Raw genomic sequence first — 16,854 nt, 5'->3', positions numbered from 1 at the left:
AGTTTCAGCTGCAGGTGAGCTTTGATCAGGGCTCCAGCTCCGTTTCTCTGCAGATCTCCTGGGTCTGCTCTCCTCTGGGTGTGTCAGATTTCTCCTCAGTCTGACCTTCCTCGTGGAAGGAAAATGGCGTCTGCAGCACCAGGTCTCACATCTGCACACTCCACCACCTGGAGCAAGAGAAAGCATCTGGGTCCCAGAGCATTGCCACATGCTCATTGGCTTAGGCTGGACCCATTATCTATCCCTGAGCCAGTCACTGAGGCAAGATGGATGAGATTATGCTGACTGGAGTCAACCCCGGCCAGGCCTTACCCCATGGGGAGGGTTAAGTGTAGCTTTGGGGAAGCAACCCAAGGTTGCTGAGGGCAAGCACTGCACAAGGCACAGGAGACTCACCCTGGCTGAGCCTCCAGACTGATGACTTTAGCAGGCCTGACAGGTCCAATGAGAGCTGTCCTCAAGTGAGAGAGCCCTGTACTGAGGGTTAGAAGAGCTGCTGAAGGGCATGAGGTGAGCCATGGGGCAGGAAGTTGGGAGACACCATCCTTTCCTCCTGCCCCACCTGGCCAAGCAAGGCTGTGTGGTATAGTGGCCTCCAAATCAGGAAGATCTGGATTCAAATGCTTCGTTCTTTGTATGATTTGGGCAAGTGACTTCTACTCTCTGAAGCAGTTCTCTCATCTATAAAATGTGAATAGTAATGCCTGCATCAGAGGTCATCGTGAGGATTAATTTAGGTGATGTCGGTAATGCTCCTAGGATGGTGCCTGGCACCCAGTAGCTGCTCAACACATGTTTGACAAATCCAAGTCTGGCTCCCAATGGAGTGTCCTCCATCGGCTATGGCTTTGAGGAGTTCGAAGCACTCTTCTCCCTTCTGGGATCGCTGTGTTTACTGTATGGCCCAAATTAGATGCAAAATCTCTGGGTCACCTCTGACTTTGTAAACAGAGCCAGGGAGCAGGAGGAAATGCAATTCCAAACGCCCTCTGCTCGCCTACTTTAGCCCTTGTTGATGCAAACTCAAGCAGGCTCTCTCCGCGGCTTGTGGCCCCTGGAAACGGGACCCAGCATGGGTCAGGGATGGGAGTGGATTTGACTTGTCCTTTTGGCGTCTCCTCAGCCTGTGGAGCCCAGGCCTCCTGGAGCATCTTTGGGGCTGACGCAGCGGAGGTTCCGGGCACGCGCAGCCACTCCCACCAGGAGGCTGCCATGCCCCACATTCCCGAGGACGAGGAGCCCCCTGGAGAGCCGCAGGCAGCCCAGAGCCCGGCCGGCCAAGTAAGTGCCTCCCCCCTGCCTGCAGCCCACCCGGCCCGGGCCACGCCAAGCGCCCTGGGCTGAGGCCACATGGTTTGCTGACAGCCTGTGCAGGCTGCAGTGGACCTGGGGAAGGTGTGCGGCTTCCACGCCGCGGAATACATACCCAAAGGTCGTTTGAATTGACCAAGGTCCCCACACATCCTGAGGGTGCTACCTTGTAGGCTGTGTCTGACTGAGGCCCCCTGGGAAGTCACACCACCCTCCTAGGATGGAGAGAGGCTCGGAGGAGGACCGTCAGCATGGAAGGCCTCATGTATCAGGGTCGTGGGCACAAGCACCAGGTCACTTAAAGTGAATCCACTTGAAATGAAGGTCAAAATTCCTCAGTAAATAGTGAAAAAGGGTTTCAGTGAGATTTTATTATAAAAAAGGAAATGATGAAAGTGAATTAAAGGGGCTCATTGAGGTTGTATTGTACAAATGAAATGGTGAAGACAAGTTATTTTTAGCTGTACATATTACAAAATATAGCTTATACACTAATTTTTAGAATGAACAAAGAATCTTAATCAAGTGCGTTGACTTTGGTATTGGTATATTTTTTATGCCAACAAAATTAGCTTTTCATGTGTTATCACAACCTTCACATTTTACTTTATAGCACCTTCATTAAGAGATTCTGTTTGTTTAATATTTAAAGGGTTCATTCATTTTCCTAAGGACCTCTTTCAATCCTTCAATATTCAAATCATTCCCTCATGAAGAACCCATCTTGCCATCATCCTCACAATTCTGACTCCATTCGTTAACTGGTCCGGCTACATCTGCTGCTCATTGGTCTAAGACCTTGTACGTGAAGTTCTCAGACATGGTTTTGTGAACTTCGTGAACTTTGCAGTTGGTTTGCACTGAACTTATATCATCCTGTTGTATCTGACACTTCTCCAAACTGCCCTGAGCCAGAGGGATAGACACTTGTTAAGTGAGGGAAGCTTGTACGAGTGAGCATTAATTTGACAAGTGGGCAGATTCTTAGTGAATAGTTTCATGTTATGATGACATTTGTTTTCTTTACACATCATAACTGTGGGAACTAAGATAATAAACGCTTAGAAAAGAATGGCCTCGTGTATCCCCACATCCCGAGCTCATGGGATTGAGATGTTGCAGAACTTGGCAGCCTTGGAGAGCCCTTGAATTTCGAAACGACAGCGAGCCAAGCCCCCATGCCTTTGGCTGCAGGCACCAGCTCAGGTCTTTATTGAGCCCCGCTCCCAGAAATGTCCTGGGCTACGGTAGGTGCTGCTTGCCAGTTGCTTTCAGTGGCTCTGAGCTGTTCCTCTGCTCCTCCACGGGTGACATCTAGTCTTCCCCGAACTGTGTGCTCTGCTATTGCCCCCTTCCTGCAGCTGCTGTTCCTTACCACGTGTGGACCGTTCCCCCAAAGAGTTGCCAACAGTGGACTGTAAGGTTTAACCAACAAAAAAATTTTCTAGTCTACTGAAAGCTTGGAGTTTAAAGAAGGGAAGGACAACACAGAGTAAAATAGATCCGGATTCAAACGTCACAGCTCCCTATCCTCAGGTCACAACTTTCCCAGGTTCTGTCCCCTTAGCATCCCCACCTCCCAGCCCTGGACCACTTCTTGCTGTGGTCATCCCTGACCCCTTCCACTTTACTCACAACGATGGTGCCCTTAAGCCGGACTCTGATGCAAAATCCAGCTCCCGAATCCTGGGCAACTCCCCCAAACAGCTGCCATGGCCTGCTCCCCAAGAATATAAGTGTTCCTAAAAAATAAATAAATGAAAGATGGGCAAAGATGGAACTCCACCCTCAGTGAAGAGATCCTTTTACAATGAGTTCAGCTCCTTTTGGTTCCAAACCTCTCTAATTAAAAGACACTTCAGGGGCTTCCCTGGTGGCGCAGTGGTTGGGCGTCTGCCTGCCGATGCAGGGGACATGGGTTCGTGCCCCGGTCCGGGAAGATCCCACATGCTGCAGAGCGGCTGGGCCCGTGAGCCATGGCTGCTGAGCCTGCACGTCCAGAGCCTGTGCTCCACAACGGGAGAGGCCACAACAGTGAGAGGCCCACGTACTGCAAAAAAAAAAAAAAAAAAAAAAAAGACACTTCAAACCTTCTCCTCAAGAAACACAAAACGAGACAGCACAAAAGCCCGCTGGCCTTTCTGACCATCATGGCTTCAAACCACATGTAGGTGTAGCTTCACTGGGTCAGAGGTGAGGGTGAGTTTCTAGGGCTGGCCAAGCGGGGGGAGGGCCCCATGAGCTCACCACACAGCTGAGGGTTAGAGACCCCTAGCTGAGCAGCAGAAACTCCAGATTCTGGGCCCCCACAAGCTCACTTTCCCTGTGACCTTGAACCAGGACCAGACTTCTATACTATAGACCATGGGCCCTCATGGTCTCTGAAGGTCCTTCAAATGCTCAAGGGAGACAAGATAATAAAGAGACTGTTTGCAGGTCCCAATAGCCTCTGCATTGCCAACATCCAGCGGGAGAAGGGCCCACGAGGAACTCAGGTGAGCTGGAGCCAGGATGCCCAGATCCTATGAGGGAGGGCCATTAGCACAGGATTTAAGAATGTGGACTCTGGAGTGAGACCACGCTGGGCTCAAGTCACAGCTCCTCCACATCCTGGTCAAGAGGCGTGATGCTGAGTCTGTTAACTTTACTGTGCCTCTGGTTCCTCATCTCTTCCCCGGGCAGGTGTTAGTGGCTGCCTCCTGGACTCTTGTCTGTTCAGCCCAACCCTTGAGGACCTTCTTTGGCCTGAGGGACCATGGAGCTGGGGCAGGTTAGACCCCAGACTGAAGGCCACATCAGATTCAGTATTATTTTATTCTCTGCCCCGACTGACAGGCACTGGGCCCCCCTGAGTTCTCCAGAAGCCCACGGGCATCATCAGTGAAGGGGATCTCCCTCTACTGCACCTATCAGATGACCCACATTGGGCTTCTCGGGCAGCCACAGCCTCAGGGGAGGGTCAGGCCTTGTGAGTTGGGCCAGAGCCTCCGAGGGCTGAAGCCTGAGTCCCTGGGAGCAGCAGAGGCCATAGAAGCAGGGTTGGCCAGGAGGGCTGGCTGGAACTCCCAGTACTGTGTGAATTCCCACTCTGTGAAGCAGGCAAAGAACAGAGCATCCTTCTGACTTTACGGCTCCCCGGGGTCCAGCCCTACTTCTGGTTCCTCAAGCCCCAGCCCTCATTTCCCATCACTGACACGAGCACTAGCTGAGGCCTTCTCACACAAAAACACAAAAGCTGTAGGCCTAGATCCTGTTTTTCTTTCTGCACGTACACTTGCATACACACACACGCACAAACACATGGATGCTAAACACACTTTCACACACACACAGACTCACACAGACAGACGCAGACAGAAAGGCAGACCCTTTAGGACCCTAATCAGAAGCTGTAATCAAAACCCACAAAGAAATAAAGCCTCCTGACAATGCACTGTGTGAGACTGCATCCTGAGCAGTGTTTCCTGGGTTGGCCCTTGAATAGGGAGGAGCTTAACGGGATGAGCTTGTAGCCAAGAGGTTCTTGCAGGAATAGAAGCTGTCAGGACAGAAGCCTAGGACCTTAGGGGACCCCAGAATGACAGGCCATCAGAGCTAGAAGGGGTCACAGGAAGTCCCTTCCTCCAAAGGCAGGCAAAATTCTGCATAGTGTAAGTCACCTGGGAGCTTGTTAACCCCAGATTCCTCTGCCCACCTAGACCGGCTGAACCAGAGTCCCCTGGGGTGGGTCTATACTGTGGTTGGCAGCTCTGTTTCCTGGTCCAGCTGGAGCCTGACTCTCCCTCAGTTCTGCCCTCACAATGGCCTGTCGTGGGGTGAAGACCCACAGATGCAGGACGGCAGTTTTTGCATCTTCCCAGAGCCTCTCTGCCTCTGGTTCCTCCAGACTTTGCTGCCATGACAGCCTTCAGAGCGTCCTCCCACCCCTCCCCTGCACACATACCAGCCTGCCTCTGCCTCACCGTGGGGCACCAAACTTGGCCCCAGGCCCCAGGGACAGTGTGACCAGGACACCAACTGTTTCCAGGCCTGTGGCCAGCAGCCATATCAGAAACTCCACTCACTGGGACCACATGGCCTCCTCAGAGGGGCCTTACAAACCTGAAGGTGTGGGGAAGTTCTTATTAGCTATAAGAGCCCAATTTTCACTGGCTCTCACTTCCACCTGGAAAACCCCCCATCCTCCTCCAAGGGTTTCAGGAAGCCCCCAGGGACAGGTCAGTGCTAGCTCATAAGCTGACCTCACATCCTTCACATCATCTGCTCCAGCATCCCTCTGACCACCACTCCCTGACCATCCCCTCACCCTGTTCTCCATTATCCGCAAAACCACTAATAATAGCTAACCTCGTGCCAACAGGTACTACACTATTAACTCATTTAACTTCCAAGCCACCTTATGAGGTAGGTATCATCAGCCCCATTTCATAGCTGAGGAGACTGACGCACAGAGAAGTTAAGTACCTTCCTCCAATGTCATACAGCTCGTAAGTGACAGGCCCAGGATTTGAACCCAAGCAGCCTGGCCCCAGAGCCCACACTCTTAGTCTCTGCCCTGCTCTGGGGCCTCTGTGAGAGGTGCCTGGACCAAGAGAATACTGTCCTCTGCTCCCAAAACCACTTGTCTGAGAGGGCCAACCTGGGCCCTGCAGAACTCACCACCACATAAACCCCGAAGCACCACAGCTTGTGGCCCTGGGTCTCACCAAATGCCTTCTGCCTACCATCCTCTCAGGTGTGTGAGCCTGTGCAGCCAGGGGACGAAGCTCCATGTCACACGTCTTGCCCAAAACCCAAGCTGCCCCGGCCCCATCGTGTGCAACCCCCTTCCTCATTCTCCTTCAGTCGGATGATGAAACAGCCCAGTTGGATGGGTACTGACCCCTAGAAACCCAGGCCACTGTGCTGTTCCTGCTTCAGGCCACAAACACCTGTTACTCTCACCCCAGGCCTCCCTGAGCACCTACTTGGTACTGCACTTTCAGATCCTCTAGACAGAAGTTGATGCTTAACCCTCATATACAGCAGCGTCTGGTTGACAAGATCACTGCAGCGCTCAACTAACCAGTGGCATCCCTACTCTCAACCCAACCCCTATCCCTAAATGTTAGTTAACTAAAAATGAGGTTGGAGTGTTTTTTGGAGAAGCAGCCCTCTGCATGCGGCCCTAAAAGGAAGGGATCCGTTTGTGGAGCTCTTAGAAGCTCTGACCACGAAGCTGTGGGGTCTCCCCTTGTTTTGGCCCAGAACTGGAGAGCATGGTAGCTGCCACCATAACAAACCTGGAACTCTCTTCCTGCTTAGCGTAGTAAGAGACCCATTCAGTCTTACCACCATCATCCTGCACGGCTGTCCTTTAAGAAGCGTTCCAAGCAGTGTTCCCCAAGCAACCAGGGAGTTCCGGAAGGTGCAACAAATGCTTCCATTCCATAGGAACATGAGATATAAGCTATGTGGCAGAGTGGAAATGGCCTGGGCTTCACACCCCTGTGTTACAGTAAAAGCCTGCACCCTCCCGACTAACTCAGTGAGAGCCCTCATACCGTGCTTCCTATGTGACAGGCACTGCTCTCAGCACTTTACATACAACAACACTAAGAGGTTGGTATGATTATTATCCCATTTTCCAGGTAGAAAACTGAGGCAAGGAAGTACACTCTAATCCCTAGAAACTGGGCAGTACCTTGAATACTCCACTTGAGGATTTTGAATTCATACTTATCTCATCCCACCCTTTGCAAAAACAGCCTCCATTCAGATCTTCAATGAAATATCTTCAAGTAAATTATCAGTAAAGCATTAGAGTCTGGTGTACAAAATATTGGAGACATCTATTGGGCACCTGCTATGTGGTCTCATCTCCCAAGGTAGATATTATTATTATCTCTATTTTATAGAAGAAGAAACTGAGTCTTTGGGAGGTTGTATAATTGTCGAAGGTCATATGGTTGTGTCGTGGTTGAGTGGAGATCCAAACCCATTTCTGCTGAGCTGTTCCCGCCACCTTTGTCTCCTTCCCTGGCTCCACCCAGCAGTAAAACCAGTGTCCTGGGCACCAGAAGCCCCAGGTATGGGAGGCAGCTGCTTGATGTCCCATCCTCTATGGAAAAGAAGCTTGGAAAGGGTCAAGAGGACTGTTCCACCAGGATGGCTTCTAGTGGTTCTGGTCAGAGAGTAAGAGCTATGAGATAGTAGCTGTAGAAGTGCCTAGGACAGAGCAGAAAGTGCTTTGGAAATGTTGGTTGTTATTACAGATGGTCGGGAATGTACATTACAATTATTTGTCCTTGGTTCCTATCGTGAGCAATGGAGTAGCTTGTCATTTTTTGTCTCTCTGAGTTCCCTGTCAGATTGCATGCCAGCTACTTAGGATCAGGGGCTATGTGTGTGTCTCCAACCCTCAGCATAAGCTCTAGTGTGTGGTAGGAGCTTAGCAAGGGAGGGAGGGATGGATGGATGGATGGTTGTGTGGATAACTGGCTGTATGGATGATTAAATGCCTAGAATTAAAGGAGGAGGAGATGGACAGGAGGGAGGAGGAGAGGATAGAAGATGATGGATGAATGGCTGGCTGGCTGAGTGATACCCCCCTACCCCACAGAGTAAGGCTATAATAGACACTGTGAGCACTGTTACACTCCTGAAGTCTGTGACACGAGAGTAAAAACAGTGATGAAGAAGGCAGGATAATCTCGGGGGGAGGGTGTTGACCCCTGACTGCTAGGAAGAGACTGGACAATGGCAGGAAAGAGGGTCCACGGAGGCAGGGCAGGCCATGGGCGCATGGGGGGATCCACACAGTGGGCGCTGGGAGCCTTCAGGAAACCGGGATCTGGTCCTCAGCACTTGGCAGGGAGGAGCCCCAGGTCCAGCCGAGCTCAGCAGAGGCACTTCTGCTCTCTCCCGTGCTCTTAGCACTCGCTGTTGGAATAATCATTTGTTTCACAAGTCCGCAGAGAGTCCTTTTATCCTGTCACGAGAGTGCTAAGTCCTCTTTGCGGCCAGGGCCCCCTATCCAGAGGCAGTCCCTGTTTGCCCTCCAGGCTGTGAGAGAGGGACCTGGGGATACAGCTGCAACAGTGCCCACCCTCTGTCACCATCCTCACTGTCATTTTCACCCTTAAAACTAGCCTGGAAAAGGGGGATTATTAGCTCCACATAATGTTTGAGAACTTGAAACTCAGAGAAGTTAAGTGACTTGCCTGAGGTCGCCCAGGTGAGACTCCAGTGTGGACCTCCCGACTTCACCACCCCACATTGCCTTCCTGCACAGTCCTCTTCCAGGCTGTCTGCCAGCATCCAAGCGCAGGAGCTAAACTCCCCACTCCTGCCTGGACTGGGGCTGGTCTGTTGCCCAGAGCTTCCGAGCCAGGCCTAGTCACATGACATTGGGGAAAGGAAGCTCATATTCCCGTCTGTACCACTGGCCTATATTTATCCCTGCACCCAGGCAGTTAGGAAACTGTTGTGCATTCCTGGGAATTTATGAGCGAAATAAACATCTAAATGTTTCTATAAGGTTTATTTAAGGAGAACAAAATGTGACCTGCTGGCTTATTAAAGGGTGAGCTTTCCGGGAGATGGCCCAGCTCCCGCAGTGCTCGGCTGACTCCAGGGAAGGGGAATGGATCCCTGGGAAGGCTGGGCCCCTGGAAGGTGAGAGGGGTACCCCTGCTGTCTTTCCTCTAGCTGTGTGTTCAGCCTGGAGGGCTTCCTGGAGGAAGGGGCTCGTGAGGGAGGGTGCAGCTGGGAAGAATAAGAGAGGCATGTCAGAGGCCTGCAGAACACCAGGAACCAGGGGAAGTGAGACCCAAGACCTGGAGACGACTTGTAAGGGCAGTGTGTGTAACAGGAAGGCCAACAGGCCTGGTGTTGGTCTCTTCCCCTATTTACCAGCTGTGCAGCCCTGGACATAATATGTCTGTTTTTTTGTTGGTAAAGTGGGGATTGAAGTGGGAAAAGAGGGGAGAGAAAAGAAATGTATTAATTCCCTAATTCCATGCTCAGGGCTTTTGCTTTCATCTTCTCACTTCCTCTGCACAATTCTGTGAGGTCAGGAGGTATTATCACCCCAAGCTGTTCATGGGTGCCCTGAGGTTCATTCCCAGAGTTGCTAGGAGGATTATGAGAAAACACACGGGAAGTGTCTGGGACAGAGCCCCACATGCAGTAGGTCTGAGTAAATGTCACTTCCTTCTATCCATGTTTGTGTCTTTGCCTCTGCTATATGTAAAAGGCATCTCTACTTTGTCTGAGATGCAGATGGTGAGAGAGGGAGTGGAGCCAGGTGAAGGTGGCCTTGGAGGTGGGCTTCCCTGGGTCATTGATTACTTGGGCTTATGTGGCCAGATGCCCCAGGGGAAGATGCTCTGTGACTCTGTGACCAGAAGGGTGAGGCCCTCCTAATTTAACTCCAAAAGGTTGTTCAGACACAAAACACAGAACAACAATCTCCTCAAAACCAAATTCCAAAGTCATTAATTTAGCCCCAAAGTTACCAATAACAGAATGTAACATCTGACACTCATTGAGCATTTACTAGCTGCCAGGTACCCTTCCGCGAGCTTTCCATCTGGAGCTGCCAGCTTTAGCAAATGAAAATACAGTTATGTCCATGCACTATTTGGGATATACTTATACTAGAAAAATTATTTGTTGTTTATTTGAAGCTCAGATATAACTGGATATCCTGTATTTTGTCTGGCAATCCTGTTTCTACACCAATCTGTGGAATTCTTGTAACTACCCTGTGAGATAGTCATTTTACAGATGAGGTAACTGAGGCACAGAGAGGTGAGGTCACTTGCCCAAGGTCACACAGCTAATGCGAAAAGCTGTATGATGAATTAGTGTGGCTCCGGAGCCTGACGCCCTTGAAGTCCGGAAGCCAGGAACTTGCCTGGCGAACTCTGTTTGAACCCGCTGACCCACAAGCTTCCTTGAGGTCCTGCCTTCTGTTTCAGCGGTTCAGAGTGGGAGCAGGGATGGGTATTTACACTGCATTAAAACCTGGCAGAGTTCACCCAGAGGGCCGCTGGAATCTTCCCACACTCTCCTGATTACTCTCTCTCTAGTACCTGCGAAAGTGAAACCCAGCCAGCACAAGACTGAATGTTCCCCACAAAATCAGTTTTGCAGAACATTAGAAGTTGCCCAGAGCTTTCTGTGAGCTGATTAGGGAGAGAACAATTTGATTTTATTACCATGTAGTTTGCACACATTGGAAGGAGAGAGTGAGGATATTCCAGGACATTCCATCAGTGTATTAGAGGATTTCTCCCTGATTGCTTTGTGTCTCCTGATTTTTAAGCAGCTTCAGACTGCGTGCGTCCGTGGTTACATGCTTGGTGCTTGCCACCATGGCTTGTGTCTGCCTTTCTGTGTGGGGACCTCTGCTCCTGACCTTCCTCTGACTGAGGGTGCCTGCAGCCCCATGCGTGACAGTCACCTCAGGAGAGCTTTGCTGCAAGTGACCTTTCACCAGGAGGCAGAGAAAACTCCTACCAGAAAGCAGCTCCTCCAGCGCCTTGCAGACCATTACCTCACAGTGTCAGCATTAAGGGCATCAGGCCTGGGCGCCACCTGGGATGGGGTAGGGGTGAGGAGGAGGGTACTTCCACCCCACTCCCCATCACACTGTGCTAACTGGGATGCCTTTCAGAGGCTGCCTAGTTCACCTTTGCCTCCAGGCCCTAGCATAGACCACAGCAAGCGCTAGGCATTCAAGAAACGTTCGCTGTATGAATGGACAGAACAAAGCATAGTAATGTGCAAATGTTACAGGCTGGCCCCCTCTCTTAGACTCTAAGACTTTTGAAAACCTTTGTGTCAATCATAAAAAGCAAGGGTAAGACAATGTGCACGAGAAAGAATTTAATGAAGCTGGAGGAATAAGCCGAGGGGGGAGGGAGGGAAGAAGGTGGGGAGGGAAGGAGAGAGGGAGAGAGGGAGGAAGAAAGAGAGAGAGAGGAGACTGGGGCGGCGGGTAAGCAAGTGAAGAGTCAAAGGGGAGAGGAGAGGGGAGGGTGGGAGTTAAGATTTGTTCTCCTTAGAGGTGAGAATGAAGAGTGGACTTCTCTCTCTCTCTCTCTCTTTTTTTAAAAATAATTTTTATTGGAGTATAGTTGACTTACAATGTTGTGTTAGTTTCTGGTGTACAGCAAAGTGAGTCAGTTGTACATATACATATATCCACTCTTTTTTAGATTCTTTTCCCATATAGGCCATTACAGAGTACTGAGTAGAGTTCCCTGTGCTATAGAGTAGGTCCTTATTCGTTAACTTTTATATTTAGTAGTGTATATATATCAATCCCAATCTCCCAATTTATCCCAATCTCCCAGTTTATCCCAGAAAACATTTGCTTTTTATCTGCTGAACGATTCTCTAAGGCAGACTCTCTCAGAGACTCGCCCACATGGATCACAGCTTCATTGGCTTTCAGATCAAATAGTTTAACTTCCGGGTCAAACCATGGATGCTAGAAGAAGCATATATTTTTCTTTATCTGCTAGGGATGTCTGTATTTATCCAATTGTTCCCTCCTTTTTATAGTTTCATCTTCTTATGTCTTATAGTTTATTGTGGGTGACTTCAGGTTGCTTTGGGAAATAGGTAGTGTGTCAACAAAAATAAATAAACTGCATTCTACTTACTTAGCAGCTGGAACATATGAGACTCTTGGAAATGGGTATATGGTATAACCCGAGCACCACCACCACCATTTTATTTCTAGAATACAACATGCAGAAATTAATGTTTGGCTCCTTCTGCCCCCTTATGTAGACCTAGCCCATCATCACCAGTGCATGCTGGGAATTTGTAAAAGCCCCTCCAAGGGATGTCAGAAACCATATGATAGAACAAATGGGAAAATGATATTTTAGCCAAAGTGCATTTCTTCTTGTTTACCAGAGGATTCATACAAGAAAAAAATTCTCTAAATGTGATGAACATGGAAAAGGTGATTTTCAGAGGCCAAATTTTCACTGTAGAAATAAATTCCACCCAGGGAAGGAACCTCACACATACTATAGGCATAGTCAGTGTTTTGACTGGCATTGCCATGGTAACAGTCACCCATGAGGCCATATGGAAAGTAGTTCCGTCAGGATGTTGTGGAAGTTACACGGCCACGAATAACTTCTAGAGATCTATTGTACAGCAGAGTGCCCAGAATTAACGCTACTGTATTGTATACCCAAATATTTGCTACAAGGGTAGATCTTATAAGTGTTCTTATCCTCAGGCAGTAGGAAATTTTGGAAGTGATGGATAGGGATTGTGGTGAGGGTTTCACAGTATATACTTATCTCTAAACTCATCAAGTTGTGCACATGAAATATGTCAATCACACCTTAATAAAGTGGTTTGAATAAAAAAAGATGACGTGGGTGGAGGAGGCTTTAAGCACAAACCTCCTGCGCTCCAGAAAACCAAGACAGGCTAAGAATCATGGGTCACAGGAGCAGTAACTCAGATGCTTTTGGGGCCAGGCAGGGAGTGTGAATGACTGAAACAAGCCAGCGTGAGCTGACTCCAACCAAGGGTTACTCGGCAGAACTGTGGAACCAAGATGGCTTGATCTCCTGGTTTTTTAGGAAAAGCAGGAAATCCAGACCTTTATGGGAATTCTTCTAATTATGAAATGTTGGTAACTAATATAAAAACTTGTAAATGCTACTCACAGCAAACAGGCTCCCAGGTCTCCAATTTGTACCTCTGAGCTCAGAGGATAGGATTCAGAGGATGCTAATTCTCTCACTGAGATCCAAGAGGCCATGTTAGCAAGAAACCCTTTTAGTGAGGTGAACAGAAGCCTCTGGGAAAACTTCAGCCCTTTCTGCTCCCCAGAGAATCTACCCAGGAGAAACACCTTCCCCCTGCACCACATTCCTTCCACTTCACTGGCTCTCCCATTTAGCTTGGCACTGCCTGGGCCCTGCCTGCCCCAGCTCCATCATCACCTGCCATTTTGACACTCTGCTTCCCCTTCCTGACCTCAGCAGCTCCCATGGGTGCTGTTCCACTGTGTGTCCTCAGGCCCCACACCATGACCCAAGATCCTCTGCTTCCCTCCTGGCCCCTTGGAAGGCGCCAGCCCCTCTGCTGCTTGCTAGTCTCCCACCAGTGAAGCCTGGTGGACAAAAGGTGGGGAGAACTGAGTGGAGCTGCTGTTCATTTGAGTGATAACCATGATTAATGGGTATTTGTAGATCAGATGACAGTTATAAAAGGGCATACACATTCATCACTTCATTTTATTCACACAAACATCTTCTGAGACCGCAGACCATTGACTACTTTATAGTGATGGGAACTGAGGGACAGTGCAACAAGAGGACGAAGCAGGTGACTAGCTCATCACCAGCCCATCAGGGTGAAACTATCCACAGAAGGAGTTGTTGCTTTTGGGGAACCTTCCTGAGTGTCTCTTCCAGGAGGAGTCTTTGACAGAAAGATGTATATCTGCGTTCTTGGAGGGACTGGAGCTCTGGGGTCATGAGGACAGGTTGGCCAGTCCTGGCTTCAGCCACAAGCATCATGCTGACTCCCTGTCGCTCTACCTTCTCCAACCGTGCATATCCAATTGGAGAGTGACACGGCTCCAGTTTACTAGGGAGCTCCTCAAAATTCCTATGGGGCAGAATGGTGCTTCAGTAACAGGGCCTCCTCCAGCAACTCAACCAGTGGGAATCACGGGGATCCATGGATGGATCTGCTGTCAACATTTCTGTTTTCTCTTTGGGCAGTCAAGTTATTCCCAGGCCTAATCCTCAGTGTTCCCCATCTCCAAAACCACAAAGACCAAACTCACTGGAGTAGCAACCAAGGTCTTTCAAAAGCTGGCTCAACCTCTTATTCTGGTTTCATATTTTGCCCCAAAATTAGTTTCTTGGACCTCATTATAACATGTCAAGCAATTCTCTGAAGCATTTTCAGAAACTGAGGACAAGAGACCAAATATTATAACAAAAGATGTTTCCCCAAGCTTTTATCACTCAGGAAGTTCCAAGTGTTTGGGGAGCTGTAAGCCAGGAACTGTGGATGAAGACCAAATATATATGAGGAATATATTTTTGTCATCTGAATGACCAAATATATACATTTCTTATAGATCACAATATGGCCACCCCCATCCCTGGGCCCTCCTATTTCACATACTCTATAGTCTATGCTCTAGCTACATTGTGAATCCCTAATGCCCAGTTATGCCTTTTACTTATGCTGTTCCCTTTGCCCAAAAACCTCTCCCCTAATATCTTTGTCTTGCAAGCTCCTATTCATCCCTCAAGACCTAGCTCAAATGTCCCCTCCTCTTGAGAGTCTTCTCCAGCTCCCCTCCTGAGAGAGTTTTCTTTCCTTTTCTTTGAGCTTTCACAGAATGTGCTTCATTCCTTATCACCTTATACTTATTATAAGTATTAATTACTTCTCTGTATCCCTTGCTTGGCTGTGAGCTCTTGAGGGTCTTTGTATCTCAAACTGCCCCTGGCACATGATGGATAACTAAACTGTGTTTGTCGAATGAGAGAGAGAAAGGTAATCTGACAGTAATATTACCATTTATTGAAAACATCAGTCATGTGCCAGGTGCTGTGTCAACATTATTTTTAATCCTCACATCAACCTTGTGAGTTAGATTTTATGATCATGGGGCATAGAGTGGTTAGATAACTTGCCCAAGGACACACAGCTAGCAGATAATGAGCAGAAATTTGAGTGCAGTGTGATTCTTCCAAAAGGCAGTGCTGCTTCCTGTTCCTGCTACCCAGCCAAAGTCCCTGCCCTTCCATGTGCTCGAGGATTCTGAGGGCTTCCCCCTCCTCCCATCACTGCAGCTCCCTCCTGCTGAAAGGTCCTGGAACATAGGGGTCCAGCGTTCCCTGGCTAGACTCAGAGACTCTTCTCCAGCTCACCCGGCCTCATGTTTGAGGCCAAGGGAGGGAAGAGATGCAAATGACAATGGGAAGAGCTGGTTTCACTAAAAGTTGTGGGATTTGAGAAGTCCACATGGTACTGTACAGCACCCACTTGACAACAAAGAATGATGTGAAAAGGAGAGAGAACCTCCTCCTCACCTCGCAAGGAACCAACACCTGCATACCAAGGGCTCAAGAACACAGCTCAGCCTGGCTCTGCGAGGGCAGCCCCCAGGCCATGGCTTCAGTGGGGCCAGTAGAGGTAAGAGCACTTAATGCCCAGGGACTCCAGAAGGACACGACCTCCAGAGACAGTGGCCATGGGCACCTGCTGCTCTGAAGATTCAGGAGGCCACACCAATAGTGCAGGTGTTGTGACATGCTCGGGAGCCCAGGGAGACAGGACTTTGGCAGGGAGAGTAGGGCATTCACAGAGGGCCTGGGCTGTACCCATCAGTAAGGGGGCAGGGCAGAGGAGAAGGCAAATGATGAAGGGTCCCCTGGAGGAGTCAGGACCTCTGGAGAGTCTCCCAGACATAGCTGGGAACAATTCTGAGATGGAAATACCGCAATAGCACGTGGCAGAAGAATCAGAGAGATACTGTGTGTTACTGTTAACTGGTCCTATTTTTACCCCCAGTACACTTAGGTGTAGGAAAACACAGGTTGATATGCATCTTCATGGATCTTATAGTATATCCTATACAGTATTGCTTTTATTTCATTCACTCATTTACTCACTCAGCAAGTATTTTTTCTACTCCAGATAGGGTTTTACAACTCACACAGCCATTAGCAGCATAACGGTATACCAATTTCACTACAACTTCTCCAACCTGGGATGTAATAACTCTTTCATTTTGATGGTTAGTAGTTTTGTTCTATTTTGTTTAGTGGTTGCAAACTATCTCAAAAATCTAAGGATTGGCTCCTAACTTTTGTTCTTATTTCAGAAATGTGTATTTATGTAGATAAACATTTTTACAAAGTTACAAAAGTCAAAGCGTGTTCCATTATCCATGGAACAAATCACCTTTATTGAAAGGTCACAATTAGCCAAATGTAGGGCGTCACTGAGTATTGGGAATGTGTGGTGTCACTGCCTTTTCTGCTGGCCTCCATCCTTCCCCAACCAGGCTGGTTGCAGCCTGAGGACCCTGCACCATTCTTTTTCTACATTGTTAGTGAGAATTAACCAGGGATGGCTTAGAAGTTCCCTAATCTTAGTGCATGAAAATAGACCAAGTTAAGCTCGGTAAATGAAGGAGAAACTGCCTTTTTTTCCCCCCCTGAATAATCCAAATAAACAGCATTTGACCCTCGTCAAGAAGTCTCTGAGTGTCATGATACTCGAATAATGGCTCCAGCTCCTGGGAGCTTAACTCCATCTGTGTTTTTTGTTCTAAACAACCAGGGCCCTCCCACCGCAGGAATATCTTGCAGTCCACCCACCATCATCCTGACTGGGGATGCCAGTTCACCGGAAGAAGAAACTGACAAAAACCTGGTCAACAGGTAACCTCCTATTTGCCTAATCTGTGCTGTAAAGAGCAGTATTTCCTAGCATGTGCGGATTAGACAGCTCTATTTTTTACAAATCTTTTCTTCGTTCTTGATCATT

The 16,854-nt window shown here is 48.8% G+C and overlaps 1 protein-coding gene across 15 annotated transcripts in view; it reads left to right on the top strand.

Moving 5' to 3' along the window:
• The window catches only part of IRAG1 (inositol 1,4,5-triphosphate receptor associated 1), a 118,439-nt gene that overhangs the window by 39,205 nt on the left and 62,380 nt on the right, over positions 1-16,854 (top strand). For all 15 annotated transcript variants that reach the window (XR_012333449.1, XR_012333450.1, XR_012333451.1 and 12 more), the window contains 2 exons: positions 1,124-1,281; positions 16,648-16,748. Coding sequence is in view for 12 of the 15 variants with exons in the window: in XM_073808618.1 (XP_073664719.1) it covers positions 1,124-1,281; positions 16,648-16,748 (259 nt within the window). In the remaining 3 variants the exon portion in view is untranslated. The remainder of the gene's footprint in view (positions 1-1,123; positions 1,282-16,647; positions 16,749-16,854) is intronic.

This window comes from Tursiops truncatus, chromosome 8 (assembly GCF_011762595.2).
Source record: "Tursiops truncatus isolate mTurTru1 chromosome 8, mTurTru1.mat.Y, whole genome shotgun sequence".
NCBI lineage: Eukaryota > Metazoa > Chordata > Mammalia > Artiodactyla > Delphinidae > Tursiops > Tursiops truncatus.
Note: the sequence above shows the minus strand (reverse complement) of the source record. Positions and strands in the feature narration are given on the sequence as shown.